This window comes from Rhinolophus ferrumequinum, chromosome 18 (genome assembly GCF_004115265.2).
Source record: "Rhinolophus ferrumequinum isolate MPI-CBG mRhiFer1 chromosome 18, mRhiFer1_v1.p, whole genome shotgun sequence".
Taxonomy (NCBI): domain Eukaryota; kingdom Metazoa; phylum Chordata; class Mammalia; order Chiroptera; family Rhinolophidae; genus Rhinolophus; species Rhinolophus ferrumequinum.
This window is the reverse complement of record NC_046301.1, coordinates 44,244,140-44,256,927: the sequence shown is the minus strand read 5'-3', so window position 1 is coordinate 44,256,927 and position 12,788 is coordinate 44,244,140. Positions and strand designations below refer to the sequence as shown.

At 51.0% G+C, this 12,788-nt stretch overlaps 1 protein-coding gene across 1 annotated transcript in view; it reads left to right on the top strand.

Annotated features, from left to right (window-relative positions):
- Positions 1–12,788, top strand: part of BMP1 (bone morphogenetic protein 1) — a 41,644-nt gene that overhangs the window by 9,089 nt on the left and 19,767 nt on the right. Inside the window, 8 exon segments of the mRNA XM_033135149.1 lie at positions 1,010–1,174; positions 1,315–1,435; positions 1,739–1,773; positions 1,776–1,913; positions 2,681–2,786; positions 4,267–4,391; positions 4,955–5,070; positions 11,886–11,988. Of these exon segments, the coding sequence (XP_032991040.1) occupies positions 1,010–1,174; positions 1,315–1,435; positions 1,739–1,773; positions 1,776–1,913; positions 2,681–2,786; positions 4,267–4,391; positions 4,955–5,070; positions 11,886–11,988 (909 nt within the window).

The window sequence follows — 12,788 nt, the reverse complement described above, 5'->3', positions numbered from 1 at the left end:
ACTAGGGGAGAGCAGAATGGAGGAGCTGGGTCACCTGGGCTGCCACTAACCCACCACATGACTTGGGGCAAATCTTTGGCCTTAGTTTCCTCCTTTGTCCAAGGTAGATAGTGAGACTTGCCAAGTTCAACCAAGAGAGCTACTGTGTCAAATGAGAACATGTATTTGGTAATACTTAAAGAAGACATCAAGTTCTGTACACACCACAAATATGAAGGTTTATTGGATGAGAAGGGACCATTTCCTAGTCTCAGTTCCCCACAATTCCTAGAAAAAGAGTACACCGTTGTTCTTCTTTTTTTTTTTTCTGTTACAGTCAACCCTCACTATTCGCGGTAGTTATGAATAAAGTTATCCAGTAACCTTATAGTCATTCTATAAAGTCACTGCAAACACCTAATTAGCAACTACTAAGCCATTACTCCTAGGAGAAATACAATTAAGTTCCTGTGAGCCTCTGGTCACAACATTTTCATAACTCATCAATACGTAGCCCTGTCTCACGTGGGTTTCTGTTTAAATATGCTTTATTTAATATACAGTTGCTCCATTGACATTGAACTCATCATGGCCAACAGCACTATGACTCATGCCTGAATGAAGCATATCTAACACAGGCATTTTCTCCATCACAGCCCTTCTTGCACATAGGAACACTAGAGGGTGGGGCAGAGGGGAGTCATTTTAAACAGCAAAATCACCAACAGAAAAAGCACAAAAATGCAGAAAAACATGGCACTAAATAGACTGTGAAAAAGATTCTTGTTTACAGCATGAGAACCGAAACAAGAAGGCAGGCATCGCCTTGTTCAGCCTCAGCTGGGAATGTGCACGCTCGGTGACTCAAATGTTTCACTGCTCTGTGTACGTGACCATGAAAGAGCTGAGGGTATCGATTTTGGTTTACAAATAAATATGGAATCCCCCAATAATGAGGATTGATTATAATGTGTTTCCCCCTCCTCTCCTTCATTCACTTGCTACCAATGTCTTCCTCTTTCAATTCCAGGAAACTCTTCTTCCCCCAACTGCCAGCGTGCTACTGGGCAGCCTCAGAGGAGAAGCCGTGGCAGATGGAGAAGCAGGACCCGGAGCCGGAGGGCAGCAACTTCCAGACCAGAGCGCGTATGGCCCGATGGGGTCATCCCCTTTGTCATTGGGGGAAACTTCACTGGTGAGCGTGATGTTGGGCCAGCCCGGCCGTGCATGGTAGTATGAGTGGTACCTTCTGCTATCTGGCGTCCACTCCTGAGCACTGGGTGGTGGTGGGCTCATCTGGACACTGTGACAGCCTGGCCTCCTTCATCCTGGCAGGCAGCCAGAGGGCAGTCTTCCGGCAGGCCATGAGACACTGGGAAAAGCATACCTGTGTCACCTTCCTGGAGCGCACTGATGAGGACAGCTATATTGTATTCACTTATCGACCCTGCGGGTGAGCAGGGGCCCCTGGGCACAGCACCCTCATTTATCTCCTCAACCCATGTTTTGCCCTGGGCACTGCAGCTGCCCCACCTGGGCAAGGCCTTGCGTCATCTGTCCCCTCCTGCCATGGGGCATCTCCCCAGTAATGCTCCCAGATGTGGCTGTGACCCCATCACACAGCCTGGGCAGCCCCAGGCTCAGGCCCCACCCCTGCCCCTTTGCTCCCCACCCCCCTGGCAGCCTAGCCCGGCCCCTGAGTGGATGCACTCCCCCAGCTCGGGACCGCCCCCCTGAGCTGGCCCCGCCCTCCAGGTGCTTGCTCCTACGTGGGTCGCCGTGGTGGGGGCCCGCAGGCATCTCCATAGGCAAGAACTGTGACAAGTTTGGCATCGTGGTCCATGAGCTGGGCCACGTCATCGGCTTCTGGCACGAGCACACAAGGCCAGACCGGGACCGCCACGTCTCCATCGTGCGCGAGAATATCCAGCCAGGTACGCACTTCCATCTGGGGTGGGGGATGGGGGGTTGGGGGGCTGCACTGTGGCTCCTGCCCCAGCCCCTGCTCCACGGCCCTGGTGGGGACGGCAGCTGCTCCCTGGAGCCATCACCTTTGGTCCACTCGGCATATAGTCTTAGCCCTGCCAGGGCAGCTTGGTGCAGACCCTACCCTGAGGCATCTGCTCTGGCCAGTGGCAGCTCAGGGACCACAGATCAGTTGTGGAGCTACTGTGTGTGTGCGGTGGGGAAGGGGCCAGGTCCTGGACACAGGAGCCATCCAGAGCAGCCAGAACCCAGCTGGCCTTCAGGGTGGTGTTTGGGAGGGGTTGCCCTGTCCCCCATGCTGCCTCAGCCTTTCTCTTCACTTACCCAGTCTTCTGCCCTTTGTTCTGTCCTCTAAGGGTTTTTTCTCTCTCCTTTCTCCTCGATATGCTCTCTCTTCCCTCCCTTCCTGTTTCCTCCCTCTCTCCCTAGGCCTCCTCCACTCTTCACTGCTTTCATCTTGCTGTGGTTCTAGAAATGGGCACTTCCTTCCCATACTCCCTTGAGCCTTCCCTGCAACACGTCCTCCTTCACTCTGCCCCTCTGCTGGACACTCTTCTAGAGACCCGCCCCTCCCCCCAAGCTTCCCTTGGCTGCTCCCTGGACCCTCAGGTAGGGGGGCATCTCTCCAGTACAGGGAGGACCCCTTTCCCCATCCTGCATCCCGCACAGACCTGCCCCCTCCTACCCCCCCACACCCTTTTCCTGGTCTTCGCAGGGCAGGAGTATAACTTCCTGAAGATGGAGGTCCAGGAGGTGGAGTCCCTGGGGGAGACCTACGATTTTGACAGTATCATGCACTATGCCCGGAACACATTCTCCAGGTGAGAGATGGGCCTGGTCTCTGCTGGGGCAGCCCAGCCCTGCCCTCTGTGGGCCTCCTGCTTTGCACCAGGCTGCCCTGGGAGGGTAGTCAGCAAGGGCAAGAGTGGGTCCTGGGGAGCTGCAGCCCCCAAGCAGAGGACCTGTGGTGCTGCCCGCCCTGCTATCCTCTTCTACTGTGGGCCCGTGGCAGGGCCAGGACTCACAAAGTGTAGGTTCTTCACCTAGTGCTGTGCGCACTGCGCGCACCTGGCTCAGGAGGCTGAAATCAGCCACTCGGCAGCCGCGCTGTGGCCCTGAAAACTGCGTCAGCCCAAAGGAGCTGAGCTTATCCCTCCTCTGAAGACCAAAGGGAAACACATTTTTCTAATTGGGAGCACTCTTTTCTCATCCGTCTGCCTTTTGGTAATTGGCAGATTTGCGCAAAGACGATTCTGCTCTGGACCATCTCCTTCCCACCTCACAAGCACATACACACCTACTCTTTATCCTGGGCCCAGGTTTCCAGAGTTACAGCCAGAACCCCAAGGTAGTGGGCCAACCTCCCCCACACCAGCTTCTGAGCCTCGTGTTGTAACCGACCCCTCGTCCTCCTCACCCTCCTTCCCGTTGAACTTTTCCACGCCTGGCTCTTTCCTCATCCTCTATCTGCCCTCCGCTCAGTCCCAGACAGCAGCCCTCCCCCTCTCCTCAGTTCTCCTAGACCCACTCTTCCTGCCTCCAGACCTGAGAGAACAGAGACAAGGAAGGGTGGTGAGGTCATCCTGCTCCCCACACCCGCAGGGGGGCCCTGTACATTTTCTACCACATCCCTCCCTTCTCCCTGCTGAGTCCCACCCAGCTGGTGTGAGTCAGGGGCCCTGGGGAGGTGGAGCTGCCTGCTTCCCCTTCTCTCAGATGGAAATACCCAGGATTTCACAGGCAGGAGCTGGGGAGGGAGGGCTGAGACATTGATGGATCGTGAGCTGGTGGGCTGTCCCAGGGTCTGGTCTGGCCACGGTGGAACCTGCCCTTTGGCTTTGTCCCAGGTGCTCTCAGAAGCAGCCATGCCAACAGGGTAAAGCATTGGCACGGGGTCATCCTGGGAGAAGGGCAGTCAGGGCTGAATTAGCACAGGGGCCACAGAAGCAGGACAGGGTGCGGCTGGAGACATGATTGACAAGGGGTCTGAAGCTTTCCTGGGGCTGGGAGTCGGGGCCAGGTTGAGTGGGGCACCAGTGGGTCCCCAGGGCATCCTAGGCCTATGTCCCTGACCTCCCAAAGTGTTTCTGGGGCTCCCCCAGTCTCCTGTGGTGTGGCTGCCACGGAGCAGGGTGGCTGCTGGTCAGTGGGCAGCTTAATGACAGGGTGAGATGTCTCCACCCGTCCCTGACCCTGTTGAGGAATGTCTGGGCTCTGGCAGGGTCGTGACCTTGGGTGCACACAGGCACGCCACCCCTCTTTCCATCAGATTCTCACCCAGATCGGGCTTGTCCTCCTCAGGGGCATCTTCCTGGACACCATTGTTCCCAAGTACGAGGTAAACGGGGTGAAACCTCCCATCGGCCAAAGGACACGGCTCAGCAAAGGGGACATCGCCCAGGCCCGAAAGCTCTACAAGTGCCCAGGTTGGGGCAGGGAGGGACGGGCCAGGGAGGCGTGGAGGGTATGGCCCCAGGCAGGCAGAGGCCAGGACTTGGGACCAGGAAAGTTAAAGCTGTGAGTCTTAGAGAAGGCCAAAGCTGCCTGGTGGAGGGGGCCCTCAGGGAGGGGCAGTTTTCCAGTTATGGACCAAACTGGAACTAGAATCAGGTGGTGGTGAAATGCTGAACCACCCACTTTCTGAGGGTCTGGGAGCATGAGGGGCACTAGGAGCAGAAAATGGGGAGAGCAGAACAATTCTCAGGGAGTGAGGAAGAGTGAGGTCCACCAAAGGAACCGGACCTTAACTCTAGAACCCAGTTGCCTTGACCACAGGGCATCGTGTAGCGCTAGGCAGGGAGATAGGATGGTGGGAGCTTGTCTGTGAGAAGGGGGTGGATCTTAAAGGGACAGGACCACCCGAGACCCTCCCCTCTCCTCAGCCATTCTCCTTTCCCTGAAGGATGCCAGGATGCAGGGTGGGGAAGCCTGAAGTTTGGGGAATCGGGTGCCTGCAGCCAGTTACCCAATCATTTCCTTTCCTTGACAGCCTGTGGAGAGACCCTTCAAGACAGCACAGGCAACTTCTCCTCTCCTGAGTACCCCAACGGCTACTCCGCTCACATGCATTGCGTATGGCGCATCTCTGTCACACCTGGGGAGAAGGTAACTAAGCGTCTCCTCCTGTCAGGGCTGCAAAGTAGGAGCACATAGTCAATGTAGTGTGAGCGACCAGCCAGGAGACAGTAAAACACATCCACCCCACAAGAATGACGCAGCACTACAGTGAGGAGGGACTTCTACCAGTAGTTGTAAATGAAGGCTAACTCGCAGGTAGCACTTACTGTGTGCCAGGCACTTTTCTAAATGTATCTCAGATCCGTTTACAGGCTTTTCACATGGAGTCTGGACCTCTCACCCACCCCTGGACCTTCTGAGTCCTTCGTATTTTTATTGCCCCCAAGAGTCAGCATTAAGACTTTGTTTCCCTTGAATGGCACATGGTACTTAATGTGCTAGTGCAGCCTTAAGTAGCCTTGAGCTGGATTAGATTTTATGTCTGGTCACATTGTTCATTCCAACAGTGCTCAAGATCATTTTGAATCTGAACTGCACCTTCCAACAGGTAGCCATCCCTTTTACTCTGTCATGAGCTCATTTGGTAAGGCATGCCTCTGGGTCTTCGGAACCTGGTCTTGATCAAAATATTGAATGGGCCATGAATCAAGACAGATAAAGATCTCCCTCTGCACTGACGGTGAGCCATTAATGGGTAGGTTTTAGGCAGAGTTGTTCCACCAGCTATGGGCACCACTTAAGGTCATTACCATCCAGCCACAGGTCACCACCTAGTTGACCAGGATGTGCGCTTCTTCTGAGACCACTCTTTTGTCATCTTATATCCCTGGCGCAGGATGTGGTTAATAAATGCCAAATATGTAGATGGATTGCCTAACCAAATCAAGTCTACTGTTCCACTTAGTAAAACCCCTTTTAAAAGGAAGTGTAATTTGTGACATGCCTTGTTTCAAGTTAACCCAAACTGACTCCTCGTAATCAAATGTTTTTTCCTAAATGTCACAGACATCTGTTTTAATTGGAAATTGGACATTCAGCTCGGTGGTTTGCAATTCCCAGAATTCACTCCAAACCCCTCCTCCCAACACACACATGCACACGCACCACATACAACTCTTCTGAAATTGGGGAAAGCTGTTGTTCTGAGTTCTCAAATTACAGACACTGATCACATCTGCAAGTTATTTTTATGTCTCCTGATGTCATTCTTGAGCCTAGACACAAGAGCCAACTTAAAGAGGTGGCTCACTGACTCCTTATATGTTATTGAACTTCATTTACTTTCCAAACTATGCTTATTTATTTTTGTAATTTGAAGATTTTTTCATTAATGGCAGATTTTTACTGAAGGTTGAGTCATTCTGTCATCTTCTTTGGTTAACGTTCTACCATCTTCCCTTAAAAGTGAACCCATCCCTTCCTTGTACTTGTTCTGATCTAACTTAAAAATTGCAATCCTTTTTGCTATCTTGTACTGACTGTGCCCTGGCATCCTTCATCCCTCTGCCAAGGGTCTCACTATTCCAGCCTTTGGAAATCTCACCACAAATAATAATAACAACTAATGATTACGGAGCATTGGTTGGCCAGGGCATGTGTTAAGATCTTTATGTGTTATATCTTTTAATTAGCACAACAATATTATTATAGGCGGGGCATTAATGATGCCCTCATTTTGTATAGGAGAAAAAAACAAACTTGGAAAAATTAAGTAACTTGCCCAAGATCTCATAGAACCTGAATTATGACACAAAGTCTGCGATTACCATGCTGTGTGTATTCTAAGGCCCTGTCCTATTTCAGCAACTACTGAAGTGCCTTCAGCACACCTGTGTGCCCACTATGTGCCCAGCACTGGGGATGGAAATGTACATGAGACAGCTCCCGGCCCCAAGGAGCGCAGAGTAGGGTAAGCCTTTCTTCCTGTTGAGAAGGTTCGCTCAGTCGGCAGGGGCATGGCAGCTGGTCAAGATCCGTTTCCTTCCTGTTCCGCTGGGCTGGCATGGGCTGGCCCTAGTCTCTAGTGGGACACATGGCTTTGCCGAGCCTCTGTGTGCCTGGGCCCTGCTCCTCCCATAATTCCCAGAAGACTTCCCAGGGAGAGTCTTCTTCTCCGACTGGAGGACCAGGGAAGATGTGGGCTGCAGATAAAAATTCCAGGTTAATCAACGCATGCTTGTAGAAGTAGCAAAAAATAAAACCCACCCACGGTCCTGGATGAGACTGTAGAGTTGTAAGTGAAAGAAAGATAGAACCCTGGGAGACAGACTGTTTAAAAGGCCTGCGGAGGCTGGGGAGCCAGAAGAGGATGGCGTCATACAATAACGGCCCCTCTTCGTTACTTAACAATTACGTGCCAGGCAAAATATCAGTCATTTTACCTGCATGATCTCATTATTCTTTAACAACGGTTCTGTGACATGGGCACGATATCCCTATTGGATAGATGAGGGAGCGGAGGCTCAAAGGGCATGAGTAAATGTGCCCAAGTTTACACAGTCGTCGTGGTGGAAGCAGCATTCAATTCTAGGATTGTCTGATTCCAAAGTCTATGCTCTTTCAACAGCAAGCCTTAAATAAACCCACCGGTGTCAGCCGGTGGACTTTGGCCTCTGTTTGGCTGCTGACAGGTTGTTTTCCACTGGCTTCCCAGTTCTTGGCTTATTGCCAGAAATGCAAACTTACCTTATACAACTGTGCAAGTCAGGAGTATGTCAAGCAAGAGAAAGAGCCTCTTTGGAAGGCTTCTTTGAGGATCCACAAGTCTCTACACTGCACGTAATAAGCGGCTACCCTGAAGAGGATTTACAGTGTCGCCCAAGCTGAGAAGCCAGCCTTTGTGAGCAGGAAAGTGGTTTCAGAGGGAGACCGTGGTCAAATGTTGCAGAGGAGCAAAGAAGATAAAAGTTTACCATGCCTTTTGGATTTACGAGTATCCACCCTCAGTCTCATCCCTGCCTTCTGATATCTTGCCTATTCTTCAAGTTCCAACCCAAATTCCACCTCCTGTGTCACGCCGTCCCCGACTCCACCTCTCATCCCCCAACCGACAGAGATGAGCCCTCCCTCCTGCGCAAGGCCTGTGCAAGGCCCTCCCCTAAGTCCTGCTTCCCAGGCACTGAAGGGGGTGGGGCTCTGAGGATGGAGGGGAAGTTGAGGCTCATCCTTTGCCCAGCTGTTGGGCAAAATTGATTGGCAGGCCTGGGGAGGCCACATAGAGTGGTGGTTCAGGGTGTAAGTTTAAGAGCCAGTGGGCCTGGGTTTGACTCCCAGCTTTGCTCTTTATTGGGTGTATAATCTCGAGAAAGTTGCTTAACTTCTCTGTGCTTTTGTTTCCCCCTTTGTAAAATGGGCCTGCTGACATTCCCTCCCTCATGAGGCTGCTTTGAGGATTAAACTACTTGATGTACATGACGTGCTTAGAGCACTGCATAGCACGTAGTGAGAGTTCAGTCAACGTCAGCTGCTAGTCCCAGGCTCTGTTCATCATCTGATAAATGAGTGGGCCCTGGCCCATCTGCTTCCCTCTTACTTCCAGGATTCTGGTCTGAACCATTTCAAATATCAAAATATCTTAAGCAAACTCAACTCCACAGACATGTGTCAGACACTGCTGTAAACTTTAACTACATTAATTTAATTCCCCTCAGGCCTATGAGACAGGTACTATTACCTTTACCGTCTTACAAATAAGGAAATGAAGGCACAGAGGAGTTAAATGACGGGCCTAAGATGGTGCAGCAAGACCAGACGGAAGCCAGACAGTGGGTCCCTGAGGGGTGACGTGTTCTCCCAATTCTTCCCTGAGAGCGTCCAACCAACACGAGGAGCACACGCGGGGTGCACCTGGAGATTCTGTACCCCGTATCTCATTGAATCCCCTGACTCCCCAGTGCAGTCATGGGGATCACCTCCATTTTTCATACCAAAGACGCTGGGACTCAAAGAAGTGAAGCCATGGGCCCAGCGTCAGGAAATGGTAGAGCTGGCCAGGTTTTCTTTGGCAAAGAGGAGTGCCCCTGCCACCAGAGCACAGCTGTTTCCACATGACAAGTTGTTACAACTCTTAATTAGACACCTCCGGTCTCAATATAGTCATGGCGGTGCCTCCTTATAGGAATCCCTAACCACCAGCACAGGTCGCTTCCTCCCGTGTGAGGCAACCTCTGGTGCCTCCTGCCACGTAGGAGGTCTCGGGTGGGCCCTTTGGGGTTTCACCGGCTGGGTGTGTGTGGTTTCTTCTTTAAAGGGTCTGAACCGATCTGCCCGGGACAGAGCCAGGGTTGTTTCCGAGGAGGAGGGGACAGTTGCTACTGTTCTTAGCACAGCTGGTGAGCAAAATTGATTGGCAGGCCCAGCGAGGCCACCCAGAGTCGTGGATGAGGGTGTAAGTTTAGAAGCTAGAGTGCCCTCATCCAGCCCTCTGCATTCCTTCTTTCATCCCGCAACTCTTTAAGAGATATTTTTGTGTTGTTTGTTATATATAACATGTGCATGTTGTAAAAGTTTTGGACAATATAGAAATGCATAAGGTAAAAATGGAATAGTATCCCCTTGATCCTCTTGCAAACCCCAGTCTTTCCATAACCTTCTAGGTGTGTGTGTGTGTGTGTGTGTGTGTGTGTGGTCGTCTGTAACTTGCGCTTCACTCAGCAGTAAATCATGGCCATCATTCCATGGCAGCACAGATAGATCTAACTCAGTCGTTTTCATGGCTATTTGTCATGCCATCATCTTGATGTCCCTTCATTTAATTATTTAATCATCCCCTGCAGGTCTCTAGTGATGGAGGTTGATAGAAGTTTTCCCAAGTTTTCAAAAATGCTACCATAAATATCTTGAAACTTATAGTGTTATACACTCGGGCAAGTATATCTATTGAATATAGTCCTAAGAGCAAAATTCTGTTCAAGAAATATTCATTAAGCAACTACTATGTGCCACGCACCAAGGATTCCATAGGAAATTAAACTTCCTCTGCAATCATATTTCCTCATTTCTAAAAGGGTAAAATACAGGGCACTGGCTCCATAGCAAGAGCTGAAACAGATTTTTCAACCTGTTTTTCAAAATACCACGACTTATATTTTTATAAAAATACTGTCAAAGATTAATAATAATTATCAAGAGTGATATAGTGGGCTTTTTAAAACACGATCGCACTCGCTTACACCTCAGAGTACCACAGTTAATACAAGGTCACCAAACATAAACATACTTAAACTTATGAATCAAAAGAAAAGAAGGAAGATGGGCCATGGGTCCAAGCTAGGTAAGGAGAGATGGGAGGACCTGAAGGTGACAAGCAGTGAAAATGCCATAGGCTCGGGGGATTGAAGGTCATAGTGAACTGGAAGGATTATGGGCTCAGTATACAAAGGGAGTGAACAAGGAAAGATTGGGGCATTTGGGTGGAGAGTGGGGTCCTTGAACTTGAGGTTCTGAAGGATACGGTCTGGAGCACATGCTATGTGTGGCTGAGAAGGGGCAGAGACAGGGAGAGAGGAGGTCGTGGAACGGAGAGGCCAGGAAATGGGAAGAATCGTCGCAGTAGATACTGAAATCACCAAGAATTCGGACAGGGCTGGTGTTAGAGTGTGACCATCAGCCAGAAGCTCTTCCTTGACTGGTCACATGTCGCAGCATTGATACTGGCTGCAGACAGCAATTGCCAGCACCTGCTTTGGGATCTTTTTCATTCGGGCCTCTTTCTCTGTCTGCTTCTAACTCGGCAGTGAGCCAGAGGGGAGAGAGACCCCCTTCTCCTCCAGCAGGGAACCCAGCTGGCACCACACAGGTGGGCCCCTTGGGCCATCACGTGTCCAGTGCACACACCTCACTGGTCCCAGCAAACTGTTCTCTGGAGTTTCTGCTTGTTGGACTTAGAATACGCAACCGGTTTGGGAGCTCATTCTGGAAATTACTAAGGAAGCCATTTCCCTCCTAGAAAGTGTGCTTCTCTTCTTATGAATGTGCTTTCCTTCTGGGAGAGTTGGTACTTAGCAAGGTGTCACATTTCTCCAAGATTAGGTGAACATTTGGGTTCAGAGGCTGAAAGAAGTTTGTGAGTGGGAGGCACTTGGGGGTGGTGCCTGTACCTGTGAGGTACTGTGTCAGGGTGGAATGTTCTGCATTTTACCCGTGAAGTAGCTGAGGTTCAGAGAGGTTGGGTGATTTACCCAAAGACTCACACCAGGAAAGGCAGAGGTGAGATTCAAACCCAGGCCCATGTGGTTGGAGTCTTGAGTTTTTTTTACTAAGTGATTTTTCGTGCACATATCTCGTCCTTCTAAGTCCTGAGCTCCTTGACAGGAATGTAGCTTAAACTCGTTCACGAGAAGGATTCGGATGTGGAAGGATATTCCCTTCTGCAGTTAACGTGACCTCGTATCCAGAGTCAGCGTTCCATAAAGACGTGATGATGACGCGGCCTGTCTTCCCTCTGCCGGTTCCCTCTGGGCCCTTCATCCCTATTTCAGACGCCCTGTACCATACGCCACCTGTGTCCTTTCTCTCACTGAGGAGACCTCTTCTCGGGGCAAGGTGCTGTGATTTCTATGACTTAAGTTGACCGTGAGGAGAGCTGTGTTTGTTTAACCCAACGCCACGGCTCCTTACTAAGGGAATCAGTACAATGAGGCTTCTCACGCACATATTCATGAGGCCACGCATTTTCAGGGAGGACTGGCCTGGGATATCTTGGAAGAATGCGGACTCAAACAGGCACAGAGCTGGGGAGGAGTGACGTTTCTGTGCCAGGAGCTTCTTTGGGGAACCCCTTAACTCTTTGTTACCCGCAGCAAACCACCTCATGAAAGCAGGGCAGTGGTCATGAGGCTGGCGGGTGAGGCCTGTGAGGTGTGGAGAGCAGCGTAACCTTCTTCCTCCCCCTGCTCCCCTAGATCATTCTGAACTTCACATCCATGGACCTGTACCGCAGCCGCCTGTGCTGGTACGATTATGTGGAGGTCCGAGATGGCTTCTGGAGAAAGGCACCCCTCCGAGGTAATGAGCCAGCCCACCCCCGCCTCCTCTGCAGCCGAGTGCTTTAGAACTGCTTCAAGCTCCCCCAGGACGGCCAAGAGCAGCACCCTGCTGTGGGAACCATGCCTGTGAGCTCCATCACTAACTAGCTGTGTGGCTTTGGGCAAGTCCCTTTCCCGGTCTGGACCTCAGGGTCCTTGGTATAGGGCCTCCCTCAGAGTGGGTCTCCCTCGGAGTGTTTGTTTGCAAGGTCTGGACTGAGGGTGCCCACAGTGCAGTCTGGTACACCATGAGGGCTCCCGCCACGGCACAGTGGCGGCTACCTACATGGCACGGTGGTCCAAACTTGTTCACACAGGGGGGTGGGAATAAGTAGGGAATGAGTGGGTCAGAACCAAAAGAGAGAAGGTGCTTTAACAGACATAGATGTAGGGCAAAGAGAGGTGTTCTAAGAGAGTATTGGCATCGAGCCTGAGGAGCTTTATGAATTCTCCTTCAGTCTGGACACCATTCTGAGTAACTCAAGATTGCTCATCAGCAGTAGAACCTTTGTCCCACAGCCTGCGCCGGCAGCAGGCTGACAAATCCTTGCTAATCATATTTTTCCCCCCAGTTTCTGATACTCGAATATCTCTTATTGCCCAAAGCAGCTGCTATTACAACACTTCCTTCCTGCAGCCGTGTGAGCTTTTCCAAGATTGCAGTTTATTTTTATAACTTTACATCCCTAGGTCAGCACCCCCTGTTCCCTTCCTGAAAGTTGGGAAACATCCATCTTATTAAGAACACAAAGCATCCCTGGTTGATTTCTCGACTACGAA